A 27,923-nucleotide genomic window follows, 5' to 3' on the forward strand; every position below is an offset into this window, starting at 1 on the left:
AGTTTCCATCTTTTTTTCTGTAACTATCAATGTCTCAAAATCTTGTACATATATTTATAATGATTATTTTAGATTGGAACAGGAAATGCTACTTGAAACAAACCTATCTGACCAGTTTCATGCGGAAAAGGTCAACAATATATTGGTCAGTAATCACAGTTGCATAGACGTATCACTTCAAACCTGTGAACTTTTGCTGTAGAAAATTAACTAGTTATGACAAACTTGGCTATACCATTCATTATAAGGTCATTATTGTTAATCTATTAGTCAGTAATCACAGTTACATAGACTCATCACTTCAAACCTGTGAACTTTTGCTGTAGAAAATTAACTAGTTATGACAAGCGTAGTTATACTATTCATTATAAGGTCATCACTGTTTTTAAAATTCTAGACTAAACTTTACCAGTATGAATCACTGATTAACTTTGTTAAAAAATAAGAAAATAGGATATGGTTATGAAAAAGATCTTACTTGAATCCCTTTGTCTCTGGAGACAGGTACACTGGAGGCAGAGAGATTGGTATGCGGTGCCCGGCAACAGCAACACAATCTTTATCTCTCAACCTTTTTTGTTCTTCAAAGATCTCTGGAACTGTGGAAGATGGTGAATGTGTTTTTTTGCTTTTCTTCTTCTGTGTTTCCACAACACGTAATGGAGGAGAATCTTTCAAAAGGCTCACTGCATCTGATTCCTGCCAAGATGTCTTTGGACTGTTTGCAGACATTTGTTTGCTGATTAGTTTTACCTGTGAAATTCAGTACTTTAATTCCATTATGCTGAAGACTGTGCAAGCAATCCAGAAACAACATATATTAACACACAATGTCATATTAAAATTACTATGTAATTTTAAGTATTAATTTCCTGATATGTCTTTATTTCCAAAATAGATGGTCTTAATTGTATATACATAGTTACTATTAATTACTATTACAACAACCAGAAGTATAAAATTTTTGCTTTCATAATTATGCAAGAATTGCTGACAGCAGCTGCTAAATAGCTATTTAATTTTTTGCTATTATTATTTTGTTACTACTTTATCTCCAACTAGCTGTTTTTATTGTTTTTCATTCATTTGTGACCAATTTGAGGCTGTAGGTTTCATCTTCATGACCTTGCACATAAATACAAAATTAGTTACAGTAATGAACATAGACATTAAGATATAAAAGCATTTTACACCTACAACTCCCATTTTGGTTAACACCTTCAAAGGTAGACATATCCTTCAACAGGGGTTCAAATATTTATCATTGTGCTCATAAATGGGAAATATCCTACCCACCATCCTTCCCACCACTCCCAAAGAGGTACCTGCCACCTACCCCATCTACAGATCATTATATTATGCCATACCCACTCTCAGCTGTGGCACACATGGATCATATCACCATGCAAGACTGAAGTTCAAGAGCTGTCTGGTACACTTGCCCAGCACATCCTACTCCAATTCCATCACAGGCTTATACTATCCCATCAGAGACAGGACTACTGGCAAAAGCCATCATATCATGGAGTGTCTTCAGTGTGACGTACAGTTGAGAGAACAATATTCAAATCACTCTCCAGTATTTTAAATACTTTACATTTCAAATAGTTTTTTTACACAATTGTTTGTGATAATATTTGTTCTAAAAGTAATTTATTAGTGGATTTACATTCGTCTTTGACTATCTTGTAATGTTATTGTTTCGAAAGGTCTGTTATATGTGAGTGTGTTAATGTCTTGCATCAAAGTCTCACAGTTGTGTGTGTTCACATTTTGTGGCAAGCAAATAGTGATTGTAGTGGATGTGAAAACTAAGTACTGATAAATTTGTTTGTACATTGTAGTCAGCTAATAATTTTAACAGTTTTCAACCAATGTTTCTTGGGAAGTAAGTGAAAAAAACCTTCAGGAAAGCTCACTCACTTGTAGCATTCAGTTTTCACTGAGTGTACCAGTGGCTGCAGATTTTTTTTTGTATTTTTTTTTTTTTTTTGTTGGCAACTGTCAAAGTTTTACCTTGAGGGGACAGGGCGGCGGGGGGCGGGGGGGGGGGGGGGGGGGGGGGGGGGGGGAGGAGGTTACAGTGGGGAAGCCATTGGTCATTCTAGGGAAAACTTCAGCAGGATATGTAGCAAAAATAAGTTAACAGAGAAGCATGAAAATAAAATCTGTGCTCTCCTGGTGCAGTTAGAAAATCATGAGAGGAACTAGGCAGGATGAAGAGGGAGAAGGGGGTTTGGGAGCTGAAAGCTGGTACAAAGGTTGCTAGTAGAATGATGTATTCGGACTGTTTCACATGGTGTATCACTAATAGATCTGACTAACTGTTAAGTGTTTAATGTCTCCGCTAGAAAGAGTTGTTCGTTTCTCACTTGCACAATGAATTTGCAATCATTTAGTTCCAGTCTGATGGAAATAGAGGAATTATGGGGCAAACCCAGACCCTCTGGCTATAGTTGTGTACATTAACTTTTACTGTGTCTCCACTGCAACAGAAGTAGTTTTTTCCAATGGAAAACTCAGGTACACATTTGTGAATGTTCAGTATTTTCATCATATGCAAGTGGTGCCAAATTTTGGACATCACTACGAAAATATCAGCAAGTCAATACAGCAGTGCGCAGCAGCTCATGACCACTAGAATAAACAGATGTGGTTAGTTCGCTATATTCTCCTGTTTAATTGAAAATCATTATTGTTATTTTGTACGATAATTATTGAATGATCATGTTATTACTCATTAAAATAGAGAATTTTTCATAATTAGTTATTTTAGTCCATAAAATGAAGCCAAGTTTACAAAATATGTTTTGAAGATGGGTACACGGTTCAAATGGCTCTGAGCACTATGGGACTTAACTTCTGAGGTCATCAGTCCTCTAGAACTTAGAACTACTTAAACCTAACTAACCTAAGGACATCAAACACATCCGTGCCTGAGGCAGGATTCGAATCTGCAACCGTAGCGGTCACGCGTTTCCAAGCTGTAGCGCCTAGAACTGCTCGGCCACCCCGGCCGGCAATGGGTACATATTTTTGCATAAATCTTGCATATAAAATCATTTAAAAAATCACCTAAGAGTATTACCACATAAAGAAAAATTTTCCTTCCTCTAGAAAAATTCAGGTCTGAAAGGGATAAACAAATTGTAAATCAAGCTCTGGACAAATATTTGTCTGGTAAATGGATTAAGGACAGAAAAGTTCCACCGTGGTTTAGCAACAGAATTTGGAAAGTGCTGGGGAAGCAAAGGTTGTGGCACTCTCGATTTGAAAGAGAACACACAAATGATGCCTTGCTAAAATTGGTGGAGATCCGTGACTGTGAAAAGATCTATGCGTGCAGCATATAACAACTACCATCATCAATCACGAAGTGGGTCTAAGGCTTCTATCCACTTGCTCGATGACCAGTCTGGTGTGGCAGTGAAGATATCAAAACTTAAGACAAAATGTTAAATTCCATGTTTAAGAAATTGCTCGCACAGGAGAATTGTACAAAAATGCCATCATTTGACCATTGTACTGAGTCCCGTATGGACGACATAGTAATAAGCATTCCTGGCATAGATAAACAATTGAAAGAGTTAAAAACAAATGAGCCGCCAAGTCCAGATGGAATCCCAATTCAGTTTCACAAGTAGTACCCCACGTCACTTGCCCCTTATTTAATTTGCATTTATTGTGAATCTCTCACAAAGTACAAAGTCCCAAGCGATCGGAAAAAATTTGAGGTGGCTCTTATATAAGATGGGTAAAAGAACGGACCCTCAAAATTATAGAACAATATCCTTAACGTTGGTTTGCTGCAGAATTTTAGAACATATTCTCAATTTGTATATAGTAAATATTCTAGGGACTGAAAAGCTTATGTCTAAGAACCGTAACAGTTTTAGAAAGCACAGCTCATGTGAATCTCAGCTTGCCCTTTTCTCATGTGATATTCTGCAAACTATGGATGAACAGCAACGAGCAGATTACATATTTCTAGATCTCCATAATGCAGGCTGTTAATGAAGGTATGAGCATACAGAATAGGTTCCCAGATATGTAAGTCACTCATAGACTTAAGTAATAGAACCCAGTATTTTGCCCTCAATGGCAAGTGCTCATCAAAGTCAAGGGTACTGTCAGGAGAGCCCCATGAAAGTGTGATACAGCTGCTACTACTTTCTACATACATAAATGATCTGGTGGAAGGGTGGGCATCTATCTATGGTTGTTTGCTGATCATGCTATGGTGTCAAAAATGAGTGACTGCAGGATGATACAAGACAACACAGATAAAATTTTTAGTTAATGTGATGAATGGCAGCTGGCTTTAAATATATAAAAACGTAAGTTTTGCAGATGAGTAGGAAAAACAAACACTTAACGTTCAGATACAGCAATAGCAGTGTCCTGTTTGATACAGTCATTTTGTTTAAATATCTGTGCGTAACGTTACAAAGTGGTACAAAATTGAACAAGCATGTGTGGATTATGGCTGGGAAGAATGACTGACTTTGGTTAACTGGGAGAATTTTAGGAATGTGTGGTTCATCAGTAAAGGAGACCACATATAGGACACTAGTGCAACCTATTTTTGAGTAGTGGTCAAGTGTTTGTGATCCATACCAGGTCGGATTACAGGAAGACATCAAAGCAATTCAGAGGTAGGCTGCTAGATTTGTTACTGGGAGGTTCGAATAACATGCAAGTGTTACAGTGATGCTTTGGGAACTCAAATGGAAATCCCTAGAGAGAAGTTGACGTTCTTTTCAAGGAATACTATTGAGAAAACTTAGAGAACCAGCGTTTGAAGCTGATTGCAGAATGATCCTACTGCCACCAACATACATTGTGCATAAGGACCATAAAGATAAGATACAAAGAATTAGGGCTCATATGGAGGCATACAGACAGTTGTTTTTCCCTTGTTTTATCTGTGAGTGGAACAGGAAAGAAAATGACTAGCAGTGGTACAGGGAACCTTTGGCCATGCACCATATGCTGGCTTGCAGAGTATGTATGTAGATGTAGATGAAGATGTAGAGCAGTCTTCTGTAGCTGTAGGTGCAGGAAACATGCAGCAGACCTCAACAGTTAAGAAACCCAAGTCAGTTATAAATTCAGACAGAAAGGAGGAGGTTCTGCTGTTATGTACTTCTCATGGCAGAGGTGTAGGACAACAAATGCAGGAAGTTTTGGGGGAGAGAGTAACAGGTCATCAACATTGTACAGCCTAGTGCATTATTGGTTCAGGTGACTTGTAACATATGTGAGTTATGCAGAAATTTTGCTAAAGAGGATAAGATAGTGATTGAGGATGGAGCTAGGAATAATCTTGATTGGGTCGGGGTGTATGACACAGGTGGTGACATGGAAAGATATTTACTCAAACTGATGGCACAAATCTGCGACTCATTCAGCTGTTTTAGTGTCATGATCAGTCTCATATTAATACAACTGTTAGGCATATTAACATGGGGGCTTGAGAAGACACTGATGATGGAAGGTGTAGCTCACATTTCAGTGGTGTTAGTTGAGTCTATTGATAGATTGGGCATCATAGGCACACCCAGCACCTCAATCAGTATGGGAAGCGGACATTGACAAAGCTTTTAGGTGATCGTGTAGTAGCGTGTGGTGGAACCACTCATGGGAAAATTCTTGTAGTAAATGGTGTTAGACTTGCACCTTTTTCTTTTAGTCTGGAGCCACCTGATATGTACCTTGCTTAAGGGACATCTCTCTACCAAAGGGTCCAACCTTCAAAAAAGATCATCAGGTATCAGAGTAATCAAGGAATTAGAGGTATTAGAGACAAAGTTAGTCAACTGTTTGCTGATTTGACAGACAGTATTGGTATGTCAGAGCAACACTTCAACAATGTGACAATTTGAGGCTTCCTAGACCAGGATATAGATTATATAGCTTTTTTCATAGAGCTCTTTGTGGAATGGAAGTGAAAAATGGTATTCATTTGAACCTATTGGCTTATCAAAGTACTGAACTCAATAGGTCATTGAATGTTGTGCAAGAGCAACTGAATTCAGTGAAACTATGCTTTCACTTGTCATTACCTATAGGCCCCTTAACTCTGATTTCAAGGACATTTCTGTACAATCTAGGGAAAGTTGTTGGTTCACTTTATGGAAAGTATCAAAAATTAGTTGTATGTTGTGACTTTAATATTAATTTTGTAACAGATTGTGCAAGAAAGAAAATGATGTTAGATTTAAACACATAGCACCTGATGCAGACTGTTTCCTTTCCAACCAGAGTGCAGGGCAACAGTACCACACCTATAACCAACATGTTTTTTCATTCTTCACTCATATAGTTACAAACTATTTAGAAATGTTAACAAACAGCAACAAAGACTTTTTTAAACCTCAGCAAAGAACAAGAATGGCAGATTATTTACTGTGTTGATAATACTGGTAATAAATATAGTGCTTTTCTCGACAAATTTCTCTTTCTCTTTGAAAGCTGTTTTCCATTACAATGTTTAAAACAAAATATTGGTACTTACAGGCCATCTGGGTGGCTGACTAATGGGATAAAGATATCATGAAGAAAAAAGCAGAAATTATATCATAGCGTCAGAGATAGCAACAATCAAATGACACTAACCCATTCAAACAGTACTGTAAGGTGCTCAAACCTGTATCAGTCCTTCAAGACTGATACATGTTTGAGGACCTGGCCAATAGAACAAGGACCAGAATATGAAGTCAACATGTGCGAAAAATATTTTTGTTACTGATAAGTCAGATATATGTACTGTATTTTAGATTATATTATATGTACTTTTCATTTCAACAGATCAACAATAGGACATCCTCCAGGATGAGAAACATGTCAAAAAAACAAGAATATAAAATAAATATTTACAAAGAATAACAAATATGCTAATGTACCTTCCACAGATCCCATGTGAAATGGTCATCTCATGAATGTAGAATAAGTCAAGAATAACTTAAAAATATTTTATTTAATATGTGGTACATAATTTGTCACAAAAATGTAAATCTTCAGTATACTGAGGGCAACTGATAATTTTTAGGCTATTGTAGACATATATCACCAAATATAAAAATCATTTTACAACGCTTATTTATAATGACAGGATTACCACACTAGATTAATACAGAAATCAGATTGTACATAATACTCACATAATTTAATATTATTAGTAACATATACTCATTAGTTGGTTCTGCTATGAAATTCATCAATGGAGTAGGAGGAGTTGGACATCAATATATCATTTTAGATGCTTCTTAAACTGAACTTTATACGTAGTTAAACTTTTTATTGTTGATGGCAAATTTGTGACATGTGTTACTGAATGCTTAGGTGACTTTAAATGTTCATGAGGATTATTCTTATTTCTAGTATTGGTTCCATGAACTGAGCTGTTGGTTTGAAGAAGAGATATATTTTTAATGCCAAGTTTCATTAAGGAATAAATATATTGGGAGACAGACAACCCTTGTTCCCTATACGGGTCTCTGAGGATGTTCTTGCATTCACACCGCAAATAATTCTTATTAAACATTTTTGCACCTGGAATACTTAAGCTTGATTTGATGAGTTACCCCTTAAAATAATACACCATATGACTTTATGAAATGAAAGTAAGCATATTATGCTAGCTTTTTTATTTTTGTGTCACTTATGTCTGACAAAATTCACATTCCTAATAGAGGTTTGTTTAGCCACTTCAGCTGTTCTGTGGTATGCTCCTACTACTCCAATTTATCATCAAACTGTAAGCCCAAGAATTTAACACCGCCAACTTCTTCTATCTGTTTGTCATTGTATTTTGGCCATATCCTGGCATGAAACCTGTTACAAGTTCTACAGTGCATGCAGTGTGTTTTTTAGTGACAATGAATTGTCTACAAACCATTTATTAATGTCCATGAAAATTTCATCAACCGATCTTTCTAAGGCTACACCTGAGTTGCTATTTACTGCAATGTTTGTATCTTCTGCGAACAAAACAAACCTGACATCTGGTAGTGTTACAGACAAAAGGTCTTTGATGTACACAAGGGCAGGGGGGGGGGGGGGGGGGGGGGGAAGAAACAAAAAAGGAAAGGGGCCTTAAGGTGGAACCTTGTGAGACACCACAGGTAATAGTTCCCAGTTGTGTGATGCCTGATAGCTTAATAATATATGTCTCTTTCCTAGTGACACTCACTGTTTCCTGTCAGATATATACAATCTGACCCATTTTGTAGAATATCCTATTACAATGTGATATTCTAATTTACTTGAAAGGATACTGTGATCTACACAACTAAATGCCTTTAACAGGTCACAAAATATAGCAATAACCTGTAATTGATTGTCTAATGAATTAAATACATTCTCACTGTATGTGTAGATTGCCTTCTAACACCTAAAGCTAAATTTCAGAAAAGGTAACAAACCATCTGACAACACAGTTAGTCAGAGTTCAGATTTCTAAAGGGTTCCGATACCGACCAGTAAACCTACCCAATGGATACACTTAAACTTTGATTGGATTTGAAAATGTCGTAGTGTAGAGCAAAATAAGACACATACATTTCTTTTTTTTTATGTGCACATAAGGCCTTTAAGGGTGTGAAACACTCCCTTGAAAGAAATTGAGTTTAATATTTCTGAATGAATATCACTGAAATGGCAAAACATACAAGAAAAAAATTTCAAATGAAATTCCTATGGTTTTTAATGTACATTACAACTGTACACTTAGGTTTGTGCAAAAAGTAATTTTTTTTTTTTTTTAATCCATTTAATCCATCCGCAGATGGGGGTTTACGATTCTGGGTGTTTAGGAAGGATTCCTCTAGATGGTCCAGGAATAGGTTGGCATAAGACGGTGCCATGCAGATGCCCATAGATGTACCCCAGGGTTTTTTGTAGGTAATGCCTTCAAAGGAGAAGTAGTTGTGGATGAGCGACTAGGCGACATGGCGACTAGGGAGGAGGTTCTTGGATTGGAATCCGTTGGGTGTTGGGAGAGGTAGTGTTCAATAGCAGTATAGCCATGGGCATTAGCGATGTTAGTGCAGAGGGAGGTGGCGTCCACAGTGATGACCAGGGCACAATTACTTCTCCTTTGAAAACATTACCTACAAACAAATCAGGGAGGGAGGAAGGGAGGCTGAATGGACTTTTTCAACACCAAAGGTATGAGACAACTGCAATTTCATAAATGGCTCTGAGCACTATGCGACTTAACTTCTGAGATCATCAGTCGCCTAGACCTTAGAACTAATTAAACGTAACTAACCTAAGGACATCACACACATCCATGCCCGAGGCAGGATTCGAACCTGCGACCATAGCGGTCGCTCGGCTCCAGACTGTAGCGCCCCGAACCGCACGGTCACTCGGGCCGGCGCAATTTCATAATAGGAGTCACAAGCAGGATCACAGTTTTTAAAGCAAAAGTGAACAGATGTCTCACATTTACATGGTTTCTTTTCAATGTAACCACTGTTGTACAGTGCATATTTGAAAAGGTTGAAGAAAACTGAATCAGGATCACAGTTTTTAAAGCAAAACAGATGTCTCACATTTCCATGGTTTCTGTTCAATGTAAACACTCTTGTACAGTACATATTTGAAAAGGTTGAAGAAAACTGAATATGAATGAGGGATTGAATTTTTAGAATATTATTTCTTAAATGCAAGTTAATATTGTAATTATACAGTATAATTAACCTGAATAATGTTTCAGGAAATTTTCCACTGCTGAAATGTATAGATGTCTAATGGCTTAATCATGCTGGTTGTTCCTGCAGGAATCATTAAAATATTCACCTCCTTTCCATGTTTATCAATGGTGTTTAATTTTTTCCTTTTGTACAGCCTATGAATCTAGACACAATACTGATTTTTCATTTGCATTAGGTATATAAATTTGTTCAAACCACTTCCTTACGAACTCTGATGTAAATTTACCAAACAGAAATGCGAACACAAGGATATTATCTACTTTGTGTAAATATTTTCCAACTTTCAGGACACTGTTGCCATTTTTTTTAAAAGTTTATTCGATGAGAACATTAAATGTCTGCTTGCAGGTATAATGGGCTGTATTGTGTAACTGTGTGATAAGGCATTCAGGGATTCCGCTAGAATTTCTGACTTTTGACATTTGTCTGAAGGATAATGTTTGTCTTGCATGCAGTTCCAAACTGATATATGAGTGGTCATATTTACACACACTGGCCGTTCCAATCATTGCAATTTTTAATTTTACTGCCTCCACAAATTCTTAAACTTTTCCCCTCAATTTTTCTTTATTTGCTATTTGCACTTGAGTGATGAATTTATCAATTTTCCTTGATACAATCTGGTGTTTTACTTTAAAATTATGCATCCATTTTGAGGAAGCCTTGAACAAACACTGTGATAAAGTAACATCATTCCTCACTTGTAAAGCCCATCTCTTTATATCTAGATGATGTATTGGTATTGATTTGTCCACGGCAATTTGAAATTTATCTAATACATACTTGTATATACCTAACAACTTTTCATTTCTTGTCCCATATTCAGCAATTTCTACTTCATATTTCCAAAAAAATATCACTTTTTCAAAAAATCTAGTTGCACTATTGTAATGTAAATAAAAAAATGATACAACTTTTATTTGAAGTTTGTTCTTTATATCTGTTGTCGTTTCAACAGTATTCATTCATAAATATTAAACCCAATTTTTTTCAAGGATGTTTTTCAGCCTCTTAATGGTCATACAGGCACCTACAAAAAATACTTGTCTCTTATTTTGCTCTGCACTACAGCATATTCAAAGCCAATTAAAATTGAAGTGTATCCCTTGGGTAGGTTTACTTGTCAATATAAGAGCCCTTTAGAAATCCAAATGTGACTTTAACAGTGTATTATGTGTTGTCAGAGGGTAATTTTCCAATATTTTCAAGAATGGTGGCAAAAATGAAAATGTATGTAAATTTGACGGTATTTATATATCTGCTTTCCTAGCTGAAAGCTTAACTTCAACCATCCACATAATATAAATATAAATGACTAGTTACACTGCTAACTTAAAATGTTGCTAAACTCAGGAGCACACTCTTTAAATAACTTTGTTGATTTTTTATTGTAACCAACAGCACTTTTTAATTTAAAAAAATTTATGGTGGACATTTCTTCTACTCATCAAACGAATTCACAGTTGCGAATAAGGACTACCACCAGCTGTAGAATGGAAGGATAACAATGAAAATTTGTGCCAGATCGGGACTCGCTTACTGCGAGCGGTCACCTCACCATTTGACTAGTCGTGCTGACGGCCAGACCCAAACTTCCATACGTCGTAAAGCATGCGTCTATGAATACGCAGAATAACACAGACATTGAAATATTGTATTTCTTCTACTGTTTGGTGAAAGTCATATTCATATAACTGAAGTTATTTGTAATGTCTGATCTGAGATATTACATGGTATCTCCTACTAAACCTGATGACATCATCCTGTCAGTAACAGTTATAAAACATTTGTTAAAAAGTTTTGCAACACTGAACACATCTATTACCAATGTACCATTTACTCTTCATGCTATCTGGTCTTCTTCATGCTGGTTCTACCAATCTCTTCCTACACTATACCCAATATTGTCTTTATTTTGTTACCTGATGCAATTACCTTTTCCTTGTGATGCACCTTATTTGAAGCCTGTTTCACCAGCTTTAATATTTTGAGTATATCTTGTAATGAGCTACAGCATAAACATCAGAACTCTTTAACTCTTTCTAGTGAGTAGATACAGTTTCCTTTTTGTCTTATATGATGCCTTTATTTCTCGAGTATTCCATGGCTTCTTGGTAGGCTTTGGTCTAATCTGGATTAGTTTTTGAGGAAAACAGTTTTCAAATAACGTAAGGACAATATTAATAAAAGTGTTCCATTTTGCCATAAGTTCTGTATACATCACTCCATTTCATGTTTTTGAGAAGTGTCCTTAAATGATCAATTTCTGGCTTACTAACTACTTCCTAGAATTCAGATTCAGTAGATTTTATATCCCGTTCAATGTACACTGAAGTGCTGAAGAAACTGGAATAGGCATGCATAATCAAATACTGAGTTGTGTAAACAGGCAGAATACTGTGCTGCGATAGGCAATGCCTATTTAAGACAACAAGTGTCCCAGGCAGTTGTTAGATCAGTTACTGCTGCAACAATGGCAGGTTATCAAGATTTAAGTGAGTTTGAGCATGGTGTTATTGTTAGCACATGAGCGATGGGACACAGCATCTCTGAGGTAGCAATGAAGATGGTATTTTCCCATACAACCATTTCACGACTGTACCAGGAATATCAGGAATCTGGTAAAACATCAAATCTCCAACATTGCTGTGGCCGGAAAAAGATCCTGCACGAACAGGATCAACAACGACTAAAGAGAATCGTCAATGTGACAGAAGTGCAACCCTTCCACAAATTGCTGCAGATTTCATTGCTGAGCCATCAACAAGAGTCAGCATGCAATCCATTCAACGAAACATCATCGATATGGGCTTCCGGAGCTGAAGGCCCACTTGTGTACCCTTGATGACTGCTTGACACAAAGCTTTACACCTAGCCTGGGCCCATCAGCACCAACATTGGACTGTTGTTGACTGGAAACATGTGGCCTGATCAGACGAGTCTCATTCCAAACTGTATGCATGGATGGTCATGTATGGTATGGAGAAAACCTCATAAAATCCATGGATCCTGCACATCATCGGAGGACTGTTCAAGCTGGCAGGGCTCTGAAATGGTGTGGGGAGTGTGCAGCTTGAGTCATATGGTACCCCTGATATGTATAGATATGACTCTGACAGGTGACATGTACATAAGCATCCTGTCTGATCACCTGCATCCATTCATGTCCACTGTGAATTCCAATGGATTTGGGCATTTCCAGCAGGACAATGTGACAGATCACACGTCCAGAATTGCTCCAGAGTGGCCCCAGGAACATTCTTCTGAGTTTAAAGAATTCTGCTGGCCACCAAACTCCCCAAACATGAACATTATTGAGCATATCTGGGAGGCCCTGCAACATGCTGTTCAGAAGTGTTCTTCACCCCCTCATTCTCTTACAGACTTATGGATAGCCCTGCAGGATCCATGATGTCGATTCCTTCCAGCACTAATTCTGACATTAGTCCAGTCCATGCCACGTCATGTTGTGGCACCTCTGCATGCTCTTAGGGGCTCTACATGGTAATAGGCATGCATACCAGTTTCTTTGCCCCTCTTCAGTGTAAAAATTTATAAAAGGGAATTGCATGTTATATTCTGAGACCCCACTGATTATTGGTTTCATAATAGGCCTATAATTTTATTCATTAGACCTGTCTATTAAGGTATTGTCCATGGCTGTTTGTGTGCAATTATCTACCCCCTATTTGGGAAGTTTATAGTAGGAATTAAGTTGAATGTTGGTGTTATTGACCTTAGTAATTCTTACTGGAAGATTTTTAAGAAAATCTACATTAAAATCACACACAACCACCATATATTTTTTTCTGTTAAATAGCCCAGTGAAGCTGCAAGGTGATTTATCAACATATTAAATTTACCTGCAGATATTTGGCATGCACTCACTATTATGAACAATTTATTAGGGAATTCTAATTCTGTCACAAATGCTTTCATATGCTGCTCTAGGCAAAATTTATGAATGACTATGTTCTTAAGTTCGTCAATACATGGTGAATGCAACAATTTCCCTTCCTCCTTTTCTGTTCTACAAAAGTGAGATGCTAACCTAAATCCTGTAACACTTAACACATCTATACCAGTTGTCATATGATGATTATAGAGACAGATTATGCCAACTGGGTTGGATGACTAATTCATCAATGCAGATAAGTTATTTATTAATTTTAGTCCTTGAATATTTTGCTGCATTAAAGATAGCAGGCATTTTGCACCGACTGACAGATAAAATTGGTTGGACATAAAATTTTTACTTATTGCTGATACTTTTTAACAAACAGTTGCTGGTGCCTGAGGCAATATGACACAATTATGCTATTTTTTAAAATTCTTTTTTTATCTGAGAGTTTGTTTCAATACTAACCATTCTTAAAACTTAGTTTGTTTCTGTCTTTTCTAACCTAAAAAGGTGCTGCTCTTGCACCAGTAAGTGCTAGTATCTTGCCACTCATGACTATGACACCCCCCCCTCCAAAAAAAGTTTCTGCTATAAGCCCAGCCAGTTTACCCTTCCCTTTCCAGTTGAGGTGAAAGTCACACCTAGTATTATCATACCAACTGACAGAATCAGCAGGAACCATGGCGATATGTGACCCTGCATCTGACATAAGCAGCTGTTCCAGCTCCAAATTAATTCTCCTGACAGAAAAGTTCCAATTAGGTTTGTCATACCACCTCAGAACAGATACAAACTCAACATTGGTACGTCACAACACTGATGCAATCTTTACCTGGTCACACACTATACCGTGTACAGCATCTCTGTCAGTACTACTGTCCAGCCCACCAGCTGACACCACACTGTCTCCCCTGGTGAAGTCTTTGCAAAGTGATCCTAAATCCTCTGCCACCTGCTCCAAATCAGTACTAGGTTTTTAAAAAATGGTGACTTGGTATTCTGATCCTAGTGCATCTCACAAAAATTTGCCTACACCTCTAGCATGAGAACTGCCTAACCATGAAACTTTCTCTCTCTTTACTAACTTCTGTACATCCTTTCTTTTCAATTTATTGGCGAAAGTTTGTTGAATCCTGGCTAAATCTACATCTGACTGAGGCTCATCAGTTTCTAACTGAGGCAAAAGGCCATTCCTATTTTTCACATTCACCACAAAGCTGTCAGATAAAGTTCTAAACCTGTTCCTTCTGTTTGCTGTTGCCAGTTTCCAACTCTCTATGCCTTTCTCCCTCCTTAACCTGTGTAGATCTTTCCCAGACTTGTCTAATTTAGCATGAAGGACAGCAATTTTCTGCTCCAGTTACAGTCATCCCAATGGAAAGAAACTACTGTATCCATCATACCAAACCTGGCAACTAACAATTCTACAGCTAGTCAGGCACTTTTCGCTCATGAAAAAATAATACTTTGGTAAGAATACGTCAGTTAAATTACCAAGAAACAAGGAAACACATTTTAAAAAATTAGACCTGTACACAGCTATATGTAACTACACTACTAATGCAAAGTTTCTGGATTAAACAACTTAAAATTTACACTACTTTCTGGAAATAAGACCTTAATAAGGAAGGCTACACTGTACTTAAATTGCAGGAATGGAAAAATGAACAACTGAGCAAGATTTTGTTAGTTTACTGCACCAAAACGCAAGCAAAAATATGACTGTAACCCGATTTCATGATATTTTCGCATTTTCTGATATAATATGAGTGAGGTCTTTAATAGGAGAGCACAATAATTTGCGCATCTTCCCTGGTGCGTGGCTGCCAACTTTAACAATCAGTTTCTGAATGCATAAAGTGAATTAAATAAAAACTTAGTTTCTACAGGGAGTCATATAACTTTCTTACGAAATTGCTTTCCAAGAATGCTGTCTGAAATACACCTCCCTGTTACTGACAAGGGGAAGATTGAGACAATAATTAAATTGCGGAAGACTAACAACTCTCACAGAGAGGGATATTGAAGATTACTGTTAAAATTACTGTTACTGTTACTGTTAAAATTTCTTGAATTCTTGTAGTAGCTTTCTGAAAATGGATACAGCACAATACTGCACAAGAGGCAAGGAGGTGCAAAACACTGCCTATGTTAGTCTGTTGCTTAATCACATTCGTAATTTGTTCTTTAGAAATGGTCAGTTTCTTATGCAATTAAAGTACGTACACACACACACACACACACACACACACACACACACACACACGAGAGAGAGAGAGAGAGAGAGAGAGAGAGAGAGAGAGAGAGAGAGAAGCCTATTTCAGTGGGATTGGTGTTTGCAAAAGTTACTGAAAAGGTTGCATATACAAGGGGAATTGATCACTCCAGTTCACATAAATCACTGTTCAACATACAGTTTGGTTTCAGACATGGTTTTTCAACTGTAAATGCTATATTCTCTTTTCTCTGTGATGTGTTGGATTAAACAAAAAGCTGCAAACACTAGACATCTTCCTTGGTTTAATTAAGGTTTTTAATAATGCTGACCACAAAATACTGTTGCAGAAGTTGGACCATTAGGTAATAAGAGTAGCAGTTCACAATTGGTTCTTCTCATACTGTATGAGGTGTGACTATAAAATAACAGGAGTGATGCTCTCACAAAGTAAGTACGCATGTGCCAAACACAAATAAGCAAGAGCTGTGAAGTGTGAACTCTTCTCCATCAGATGTGGCATCTGTGGTGTCTGTAGGCAGATCAGTGTGGCTGTGGCCTTCATTTGTGTAAGAGTTGTTATTTTGTTTTGCCGAGAAAATGATAAGTGTAATAATAAAGTAACGAACTGTAATGATGTTTCACATGAAACATGGGAAAACTGTTAGATAAACATATCTCTTACTAAATGAAGTGTATGGTAAAAACTGTTTTTCACATATGCGAATTTTTAAGTGATTGAAGCTTTTTTAAGATGGGCGAGAAGACGCTGAAGGTGATTCGTGCTCGTTATAACCTTCAACGTAAAAACTGATGAAAATATTGAAAAAGTACGTAGTCATATTGGATCTGACTTTTGCTTGGGTATTCAATTGTTTGCTGAAATTGTAGGAACTGACAAAGAATGGGTAAGGCAAATTTTATATAACCAGTTTCACATGAGAAAAGTGTGAGGGAACCAACTCATGAAAATGTTTGTACCGGCAGTTTTTATACCACTGCAAATGAACATAATTTCTTGGAAAGGGTGATAACATGTAACGAATTTTGGTTTTATCGTCCAGAAACTAAGTGACAATCCGTGCATTGGATGAGCCCATCTTCAACAAGAGCGAAAAAATGCTTGATTGAGCAAAACAAGATTCAAAGTGAAGATGACTGTTTTTTTGAAATTCATGGAATTGTGTATCCTTACTGGGTTATTGAAAGTCAAACTACTAGTGAACATTACTACCTTGAGGTTCCTGCTCAATTCTGCGAGAAAATAAGAAAAAAATTACCCAAACTGTGGAAGAAGTAGTTTTGTGTTCTGCATCCGTCTTGGGTTCTGCATCAAGACTATGTACTGGCTCACACCACATTGTCTGTTAAAAGGTTTCTAGCGAAGCACAGCATCCCAGTCTTAGACCACCTGCCTTATTCACCTGGCCAAACATCATGTGACTTGTCTATTCCCTACAAGTCAAATCTGCATTAAAGGAACAAAATTTCAGTCCATTAAAGCTGTGAAAGAACAAGCAGCATGTGTCTTCAAGAAGCTCAGAGTGGAAGACTTCCAGCACTGTTTCCATCAATGGAAAATGGGCATGGAGCCTTTTACGGATAGAGGGAGTCCCATTATTTTACAGCCATATCTCATACTATAAGAACAGACAGCGAAACCTCGTTCTCCCTAGTAATGAGAACAGCTGTGAAGTGGCATCTGATTGGGGCATGATAAAGTGGGGGCTGAAGGGGCTGCTACTGTTTCTTCTATATAAAAATGATATGCTTCCTAGTGACAGGTAATTCTAAAATATTTCTGTTCATTGACAAGATTAGATGGTAGTGAAGGATGTTGAATTCAACACAGGTAATGCATCAAATGGTGCAATTCAAGACATAAATTAATGGATAATACAAAATAAAGTAATGCCAAATCACAGTAAGACCTGGTTTTTACTGTTTCTGCAACAAAATTCAACAAAAACTGACATTTTGATTACACAGAATGGGTATATAGTAAGTGAGCCTAAACAGTTCAAATTTATTGGTGTTCAGAGAGATTGCAAGCTGTCACAGAAAGCCCATATTTAGGATATTGTTCAAAAAGTGGATGCTGTTATATTTATCGTTAGAGAGCTATCTGCAATAAGTGATAGTTCAACATGAAAATTAGTCTACTTTGCATATTTTCATGACATACTGCATTATATTCTGGGGTAACTGTTCCCACTTATAAATGAAATTTTTAGCTCAGAAACAGTAAGTTAACAAATAGATAGAGGGGCTGGCCAGTACTTACCTCAGCTCAGTACAGTCGATAGATACACAAAAAACAGAACCGAAAATTTAGATTCCTAGCTTTCGGAACAAATGTTCCTTCATCAGGAAGGAGAGAGGGGAAAGAAAAGGGAAGAAGGGAAAATGGATCCAGTTACTCACAACCCAGGTTATGAAACAACAGGGAGAGGAAAACAGTGAGGGTAGCAAGGATGGAGGCATGGTTGTCAGAGGGAAGCCAAAGATATTCTACCGTAAGTACTGTGCCAGCTTCAAACCAAAGAGGATGCATACAGAAGTAAGGAGGTATATAGTATAAAGATAAACACAACTATGTAGGATGAAAAGATGCGTGAATGGCTAAAGAGGAAAGGGAAAGAGGAGAAGACTGAAGAGTAAATGGGAGTGAGGTTGTTTAACGTAGGTTCAGTCCAGGGGGATGGCGGGATGAAAGGATGTGTTGGAGTGCAAGTTCCCATCTCCGCAGTTCAGAGGGACTGGTGTTGGGTGGGAGAAGCAAAATGGCACATACGGTGTAGCAGGTTCCTAGGTCCCTAGAATTATGCTGGAGGGCATGCTCCGCTACTGGGTATTGGACATCTCCTAGGCGGACAGTTCGTCTGTGTCCGTTCATGCGCTCAGCCAGTTTAGTTGTTGTCATACCGATGTAGAAGGCTGTGCAGTGCAGGCATGTCAGCTGATAAATGACATGTGTAGTTTCACACATGGCCCTGCCTTGAATTGTGTATGTTTTACCAGTAGCAGGGCTGGAGTAGGTGGTTGTGGGGGCATGCATTGGGCAGGTTTTGCAGCGGGGTCGGTTACAGGGGTAGGAACCGCTGGGTAGAGAAGGTAGTCTGGGAATATTGTAGGGTTTAACAAGGATGTTACGGAGGTTAGGGGGGCGACGAAAGGCAACTCTGGGTGGTATGGGGAGAATTTTGTCAAGGGATGAACTCATTTCAGGGGTTGACTTGAGAATGTCATATCCCTGGCGGAGTGATTTGTTGATGTATTCGAGTCCAGGATAATATTGGGTGACAAGGGGGATGCTTCTGTGTGGTCTGGGGGTAGGAAAATTGTTGTTGGATGGGGAGGAATGTATTGCTCGGGAGATCTGTTTGTGGACAAGGTCTGCAGGATAGTTGCGGGAGAGGAAAGCACTGGTCAGGTTATTGGTGTAATTGTTGAGGGATTCGTCACTGGAGCAGATACATTTGCCACGAATACCTAGGCTGTAGAGAAGGGAGCGTTTGATGAGGAATGGATGGCAGCTGTCAAAGTGAAGGTACTGTTGTTTGTTTGTGGGTTTGATATGGACAGAGGTGTGGATGTGAACTTCAGCAAGATGAAGGTCAACATCCAGGAAGGTGGCTTGGGTTTTGGATAAAGACCAGGTGAAATTCAGATTTGAAAAGGAGTTGAGGTTTTGGAGGAAATTAAGGAGTGTTTCTTCATCATGAGTCCAGACCACAAAGATGTCATCTATAAACCTATACCAGGCCAGGGGAAGCAGCTGTTGGGTCTTCAGGAAAGCCTCCTCCATGTGGCCCATGAAGAGGTTGGCATAGGACGGAGCCATCCTGGTTCCCATGGCTATTCCCCTGATTTGTTTGTAGGTCTGGCCTTCAAAAGTGAATTAATTATGGGTGAGGATGAAGTTGGTAAGTGTGATAAGGAACGAGGTTTTTGGAAGTTCTTCGGGTGGGCATTGGGAGAGGTAGTGGTCAAGGGCAGAGAGACCATGGGTATGTGGGATGTTTGTGTAAAGGGATGAAGCATCTATGGTGACAAGAAGGGTTTCAGGTGGGAGAGGAGTGGGAATGGATTTTAGGCGTTCTAGGAAGTGGTTTGTGTCTTTGATGTAGGATGGGAGTCTGCGGGTGATAGGTTGGAGGTGTTGGTCTACCAGAGCTCAGATACGTTCTGCTGGGGCTTTGAAGCCTGCTACAATGGGACGGCCAGGATGGTTCTCTTTGTGGATTTTGGGTAATAGGTAGAAGGTAGGGGTACGTGGCTCAGGTGGAGTGAGTAAGACTATGGAAGCTGTTGTGAGGCCTTGTGAGGGACCTTGGATTTTTAGGATTTTCTGCAGCTCAGTCTGGATGGAGGGAATGGGATCCTGGGTAACAGCTTTGAAGGTTGAGGTGTCGGAGAGTTGACGCAGTCCTCTGCCATATACTCCACACGGTCAAGTACCACAGTTGTGAAGTCTTTATCACTTACATCTGGCATTTTTGTGCCATTGGCTATCTTTCTCTGCTACAGAAAAATTTTTTTGGGACGTTTCAGCGCCATCTGCGAACTTTTTTGCGGCACGCGCGATCTTTTTTGCGCCACTCGCTATCTCTGTTTTTGAGCAACGTGTGTTCTTTTCCCCTGATCTGGACATACTTGTTTGATCTGGTCAACTTTTTCCGTATTTTTCTTATGTAGTGGTGTTCCTTTGGTATTGAACATTACCAACACAATTTCTTTCTTTCTCGTCCTTCCCTCCGTGTTTTATTCCTTCTTATGATTACTATTTTAATTTTAGTTATTTAATTTCCCTACCCACCAGCTACCCACTATGTACCCTAATCCTATACCACATTATTTACATTCATTCCAGAAACATGCATTCACCATAGCCAAACTGCAATCCCACATACTTTTCCTCCGGTCGTGCTTAACCTTTGGAATTACCTCTAAAGGCCTTACCTTAAAAGTTCCCATCTCTGGGTGCAATTCCTCCTTCCACCAGTCTCTCCTGGACTTCCAAAACCTTCAATCCTTAGCCCTTACCCAACTTGTCCTGAATCTCTACACTACTTCATGTAACCACCACTCCCAACAGCTCCTATCCCTCTTCAATTTCCTCCACCTCTCAAACCCTTGCTTGGAGAACACACTCAGAAACATCATCCTAGAAGCCAGCTGCAAACTTGAGTTCCATGCCACACACCACCTGAAAAAGCTATCCACAGTGCTAGTGCAACACCTAAGAAGTGGGGTCCCTCTCCCTATCCCTCACAAACACCAACCACAACAGAACCTCCAACAAATCCCCCCCTCATAGCCAACAAACCTAGCCTAGCCACCCTACTCAATCTCCCCGTCCCAGCACATACCCCACACAGACCAAATCTCAACTATAACCACAGTCAAATGCCACATATCACCAGTCCCAATTCAGTTCTAAACCTCTCATCCAGATCCCTCACTCATCCAGAGACATCTGTTCTATCAAAAGGCTTAACCTTTAGCCCCACGCCTAAATGCAACCACACTGCCCTGGTTAAAGATCTCCTCTCATTCAACCGGAACCACAACTGGAAATATCACTTCACTACCCAAACACAGCCCCCAAATACTAGACCCAGTGTTGAGCCCTGTCTAGAACAGTTCCGACCGCCTTCTCAAAGGGATCCTCCTCCCCTCCCCCAAAACCATCCCTTGCAGACATTTCAGGAATCCCTCACATCCAGTGTTGCCTCCCAGTCCTTCTTGAAGAACATACCGACAACCCCCAACATCACCCCAGCTGAATCCCGTGCCATTAAGGAGCTGAAAACGGACAGCTCTATTGTCATCCTCCCGGCGGATAAAGGCTCCACAACTGTGGTACTTGACCTTGTGGAGTATGTGGCAGAAGGACTGCGTCAACTCTCCGACACCTCAACCTTCAAAGCTGTTACCCAGGATCCCATTCCCTCCATCCAGACTGAGCTGCAGAAAATCCTAAAAATCCAAGGTCCCTCACAAGGCCTCCAATGGCTTCCATAGACTTGCTCACTCCACCTGAGCCATGTACCCCTACCTTCTACCTATTACCCAAAATCCACAAAGAGAACCATCCTGGCCGTCCCATTGTAGCAGGCTTCAAAGCCCCAACAGAACGTATCTGAGCTCTGGTAGACCAACACCTCCAACCTATCACCCGCAGACTCCCATCCTACATCAAAGACACAAACCACTTCCTAGAACGCCTCAAATCCATTCCCACTCCTCTCCCACCTGAAACCTTTCTTGTCACCATAGATGCTTCATCCCTTTACACAAACATCCCACATACCCATGGTCTCTCTGCCCTTGACCACTACCTCTCCCAATGCCCACCCGAAGATCTTCCAAAAACCTCATTCCTTATCACACTTACCAACTTCATCCTCACCCATAATTACTTCACTTTTGAAGGCCAGACCTACAAATAAATCAGAGGAACGACCATGGGAACCAGGATGGCTCCGTCCTATGCCCACATCTTCATGGGCCACACAAAGGAGGCTTTCCTGAAGACCCAACAGCTGCTTCCCCTGGCCTGGTATAGGTTTATAGATGACATCTTTGTGGTCTGGACTCATGGTGAAGAAACAATCCTTAATTTCCTCCATAACCTCAACTCCTTTTCGAATATGAATTTCACCTGGTCCTTCTCCAAAACCCAAGCCACCTTCCTGGATGTTGACTTTCATCTTGTTGAAGCTCACATCCACACCTCTGTCCATATCAAACCCACAAACAAACAACAGTACCTTCACTTTGATAGCTGCCACTCAATTCCACATCAAACGCTCCCTTCCCTACAGCCTAGGTATTCATGGCAAACGTATCTGCTCCAGTGACGAATCCCTCAACAATTACACCAATAACCTGACCAGTGCTTTCCTCTCCTGCAACTATCCTGCAGACCTTGTCCACAAACAGATCTCCCGAGCAATACATTCCTCCCCGTCCAACAACAATGTTCCTACCCCCAGAACACACAGAAGCATCCACTTTGTTACCCAATATTATCCTGGCCTTGAATACATCAACAAATTACTCCGCCAGGGATATGACTTTCTCAAGTCAACTCCTGAAATGAGATCATCCCTTGACAAAATTATCCCCACACCACCCAGAGCTTGTTAAACCCTACAATATTCCCAGACTACCTTCTCTACCCAGCGGTTCCTACCCCTGTAACCGACCCCGCTGCAAAACCTGCCTCGAGCATCCCCCCACAACCACCTACTCCAGCCCCGCTACTGGTAAAACATACACAATTCAAGGCAGGGCCATGTGTGAAACTACACATGTCATTTATCAGCTGACATGCCTGCACTGCACAGCCTTCTACATCGGTATGACAACAACTAAACTGGCTGAGCGCATGAACGGACACAGACGAACTGTCCGCCTAGGAGATGTCCAATACCCAGTAGCGGAGCATGCCCTCCAGCATAATTCTAGGGACCTAGGAACCTGCTACACCGTATGTGCCATTTTGCTTCTCCCACCCAACACCAGTCCCTCTGAACTGCGGAGATGGGAACTTGCACTCCAACACATCCTTTCATCCCGCCATCCCCCTGGACTGAACCTACGTTAAACAACCTCACTCCCATTTACTCTTCAGTCTTCTCCTCTTTCCCTTTCCTCTTTAGCCATTCACGCATCTTTTCATCCTACATAGTTGTGTTTATCTTTATACTATATACCTCCTTACTTCTGTATGCATCCTCTTTGGTTTGAAGCTGGCACAGTACTTACAGTAGAATATCTTTGGCTTCCCTCTGACAACCATGCCTCCATTCTTGCTACCCTCCCTGTTTTCCTTTGCCTGTTGCTTCATAACCTGGGTTGTGAGTAACTGAATCCACTTTCCCTTCTTCCCTTTCTTTCCCCTCTCTCCTCCCTGATGAAGGAACATTTGTTCCGAAAGCTAGGAACGTAAATTTTCGGTTCTGTTTTTTGTGTATCTATCGGTTGTACTGAGCTGAGGTAAGTACTGGCCAGCCCCTCTATCTCTTTGTTAGTATTTGTTTCACATCTTTATATGAGATTTTCCGTTAATCATTTAAACAGTCAGTTAAGTCAAACGCAATGTAAGTTTGTGAACCTCTTGTTGGCTCCTGTTCAGGTTTTGGGAATTCTGACACTGGTCTCTAAGTGTTGTTTGTTGTTAACTATATGACTTATTCCCAAGAATTAGCTGGTTTCACTCAGTTAATACTACAGAGAAATCCAATATGAATGTGTATCACATCTCCTTGACTCTTTTGCATAGAAAGGCTTCAGTTTTCTGGTGCATCCATTTTCAGTAAGCTGCCAAAGGATTAAAAAATCTTAGCAGTAATCCTCACACTTCTAAGTTTAAACTGAAGGCTTTCCTTATGCCTTGCTCTGTCTATTCTCTCCTGGTCTTGGAAAAAATTAGGCTAATTCTTGTGTCATAGTGTTGTTAGCCTAATTTTTGTGTCATCCACAGAGAATTCATGTAAATATTATTTTATAAATTATTACTTTCCTGATGTTAACTTCATGTACTGACTCATTCCCCAGCCATAGAGAGTTGCTCCTTAATTTGGTCTTACGCAACTAGATGTGTAAAATAAAAAAACAAAATAAAATCATAGATTAGCTCTTCTTTAACATCTGTACATCATTTTATGTGAGTATGATTACAACCAGCAGTCCCCCAAATGAATGGCCACCATCAAACTGTGCCCAATAGCACAGTTGACCATCTAGTGCCAGAAAATGCTGCTAAGCAGAACACGCTCAATTTCACAGGCTGCTTTACAGCTGTGTTAGAAAGAGCACAACACAGCCAGTCAACAATATACTTCTCAGGGGCTGGACAAGTAATTCTGTTATATTCTGAGAGTGCAATGAGATAGAATCAGCCGGGTGCATATGAGGTTGCCTATCAATTTGACAGTCTGCAGAAAAATAAAGGCTGATATGGGCAACCTGTGAAGTAGACTGGCTGAAGGAATGTTGGAAGGAGATGGAATACTATGTCACAAGATTAGAGAGGGAACATGCTAATCAGCAGCCAGGTAGTGAGATGAGCTTGGGAGGTGCACCTCAAACTGTAAATAGTGCAAGGTCTCCCACTAGTGTAAAACCACACTGTCAATCTGGTAATTTCTGCCCCCTACTATGAAGAAAGACTACATTTTAACCTCATGAAATAACTACAGATCCTAAAGTATGCAAGTTAAGCAATAGAAAAATATATCAACACAGTGTTTCATTAAGATGATTCCAACACAAGTAATAAAACTTCAGAAGTCACATTGAATATTATGTTGAATTTTATTATGAACTATCATTATTAATGACTTATTATGAAAAGGATAGTTGCTTCTAACAATACAGCGAAGATGTTGAGTCGCAGATACGCACAACAAAAAAACTGTCAGCAAGTATGCTTTTGGCCAAAGAGGCAAGTAATTAGACACACACACACACACACACACACACACACACACACACACACACACACACACACGACCACAGTCCCTGATTGCCAAGGCAAGGTTGCGAGCTATGCGTGATGGGAGAAGCAAACTACGTGCTGGAGTAAGGAGGAGGCTGAAATGGGTAGGGGGAGGGATAGAAGAATAAGGGTGGGGGAGGGTAAAGAGCTGCTTGTGGGAGCATACTGGGACAAGGCAGGGACAGCATAGGACACCTAGGTGCAGTAGGGAGGATTAGATATAGGGCACGGGGTGGGAGGAGAGGAGCAGCAGAAAAGGAGAAAATTCAAAAAACATTGCGTGCATTGATAGAGCAAAGGGCTGTATAGTGTTGGAGGGGAAGGGGATGGTGGGTAAAGGACAACTACTAATGAAGATTGAGGCCAGGAGGGTTATGGGAACATAGAACAGTGAGCCATGATGGCTTTAATTTTGGTGGGCATGGAGCTTTGCTGGCGCCACTAACTACTTGGGCTGTCGATATCGATCCTGCTCATATATCAGGAGTTTGGGTCTTTGGTTGAAGCGTGTGCTGTTGGTTTTTGATGGGCATGGTACTGATGATGACAAAAAAAAAAAAAAAAAAAAAAAAAAAAAAAAAAAAAAAAAAAAAAAAAAAAAAAAAAAAAAACATAACTCCACTCAGGTGTGAAGAAGCTGCGAGTTCCAGGACTGCAAACCAGGGTGTTATTACCACCAGTCAGGACAGGCAGTCTTCGAAGTGGCACACAATTTAAACTTGAAGGGTAGGCTAGGGGGAACATGGATGGAAGCTGTTGGTTTTGGGGAACTCCTGCTGTCCAGTATGTGCCACGAGAAGTCGCAAGTGGTTAAATCGGTTGGAGGCAAGCCTTGATGACTGTATTATGGATTGATGGCTGCGAGTTGTGGGAAGAGCAGTGGACATCGCATGCAACCTGGTTGACAAGTTATCAGCCTACCCTGTAAGCTTAAATTCTGCGGCACCTCAAAGACCGCCTGTACGGACTAGTGACAATAACATCCTGGCTTACGGCCCTGGAACTCACAGCTTCTTCACACATGAGTGGAGTTAAATTTTTTTTTTTTTTTTAATCTTTTTTATTGGTACTTATCATTTTTTGTTCCATGCTATATTCTGTGCAAGTGTACGAGCATTCTATGTCATAAATTGAGTTGGTGAAACGAAATTGTATCATAGTTTGGGTCGAATACAAGGCACTCTTTGTAGATGAGTGTGCTCTAGTCATTGCATTAGCAAGTGCTGATATTTAACCCTTTTAATTTTCAATTAATTCAAAGGAGTGTTAAGCTTGTAACTCATATGTGTATTCACTTCCGCAATAAGTTAATACTACCTACATCCTAGGCATTCTCATCTGCAGCCTTACTTGGACAGATTGCTTTCCCCTTCTGATGTGTGTTGGCAGAGTAGTTTTGGCAGCAGATGATGCATTCCTGTTTCCCGGGCCCCAAGCAGAGATGTGTGGTCTTTCTGCTGTGGTGACACTTCCATCATCGCACGACGTCTAGGTTGATCAGTAATCTCGTGCCTCTACCAGAAGCATCGTGTTGGTTCTAGTTAAGTAAATTTGAATGTTTGATATGTGCCACGGCGAAGTATTGCCAATCAATTGGGTCCTCTTGATCTATCCAATACCGTGAATTCAGGAAGCACAAAAGCTTCAAAACGCGTTCTGCAAGCCTGAACTTCCTAGTTACAAAGTCTGATAACGTTTCTAACATCTTAGAGGGCATGGGCACCGAGGATCATTCACGTTTGGTCTTTGCTCACCATCCCACCAACATTGATGAACTGCAAAAACTAAGAGGTTCTACTGAGTCCCTCGCCTTTGCTGATGAGCAGTGTAGGGTAGGTGCGATTTCACCAACAGTGCCTTCAATTTCCAGAGGTGAAAAGTTCTCTCTCAGTTCACGTGTCAGAGAAGGCCAACTCGTTGGTGTGCAGGAATTCATGCTGCAACACGATCATCCCTTCCTTATGTTTGTGCCCATGTCAGACAGGAGCCTCTGTGTGTGTCATTGGACTCCGGTAGTTCTGTCCCATTACTTGACTATAAGTGGTATTTGAAGTTCAGCCATCTGTGTAAATTATCTCCCATGGGCAAAAGTTGCCTCTGATTGGGGAGGTGCGGGGTAGTTTGTCCATCTGCAATTTTTCCTGGCCGGTTACTCTCCTGGTTGTAAGGAAACTAGCCATTAATTTATTGATCAGTGGCGATTTTTTTCAAAGAGCCAGGTTGGTCCTTCATTTTGCTAACAGTGCCTTCTTTAAATTCTCACAAGGTGAGAAGACAGCCCTATGTTCTTGTTGCCATCAGAGCGTGATTAATCCTATAAGTTGCGAGACTGGGGAATTTCATGTGGTACATCTTCAATTGGACCAGGCCACGCATTTGTTGGGTCTGTTGGGCGAGTTTTCTGATGTTTTGTTTAATAAGGTAGGAGTCACTAGTGTGATCCAATATGATATATGTCTGATCGATTAAGTTCCTGTTCGGCAGTTTCCTTATCGATGTTCAGCCCCCAAAATGAAAATCTTGAGGCAGAAGCTGGCTAGTATGCTGCAGAATGGGGTGAACAGGCCTTTTACT

General features: G+C 39.9%; 1 protein-coding gene across 3 annotated transcripts in view; it reads right to left on the reverse strand.

The window, feature by feature from the left end:
- LOC124605134 (tetratricopeptide repeat protein 17) overlaps positions 1-27,923 on the reverse strand; it is a 335,078-nt gene that overhangs the window by 157,678 nt on the left and 149,477 nt on the right. For all 3 annotated transcript variants that reach the window (XR_006978605.1, XM_047136616.1, XM_047136617.1), the window contains exon 9: positions 479-753. Coding sequence is in view for 2 of the 3 variants with exons in the window: in XM_047136616.1 (XP_046992572.1) it covers positions 479-753 (275 nt within the window). In the remaining variant the exon portion in view is untranslated. The remainder of the gene's footprint in view (positions 1-478; positions 754-27,923) is intronic.

The sequence above is a fragment of the Schistocerca americana genome, chromosome 3, assembly GCF_021461395.2.
Source record: "Schistocerca americana isolate TAMUIC-IGC-003095 chromosome 3, iqSchAmer2.1, whole genome shotgun sequence".
Lineage (NCBI taxonomy): Eukaryota > Metazoa > Arthropoda > Insecta > Orthoptera > Acrididae > Schistocerca > Schistocerca americana.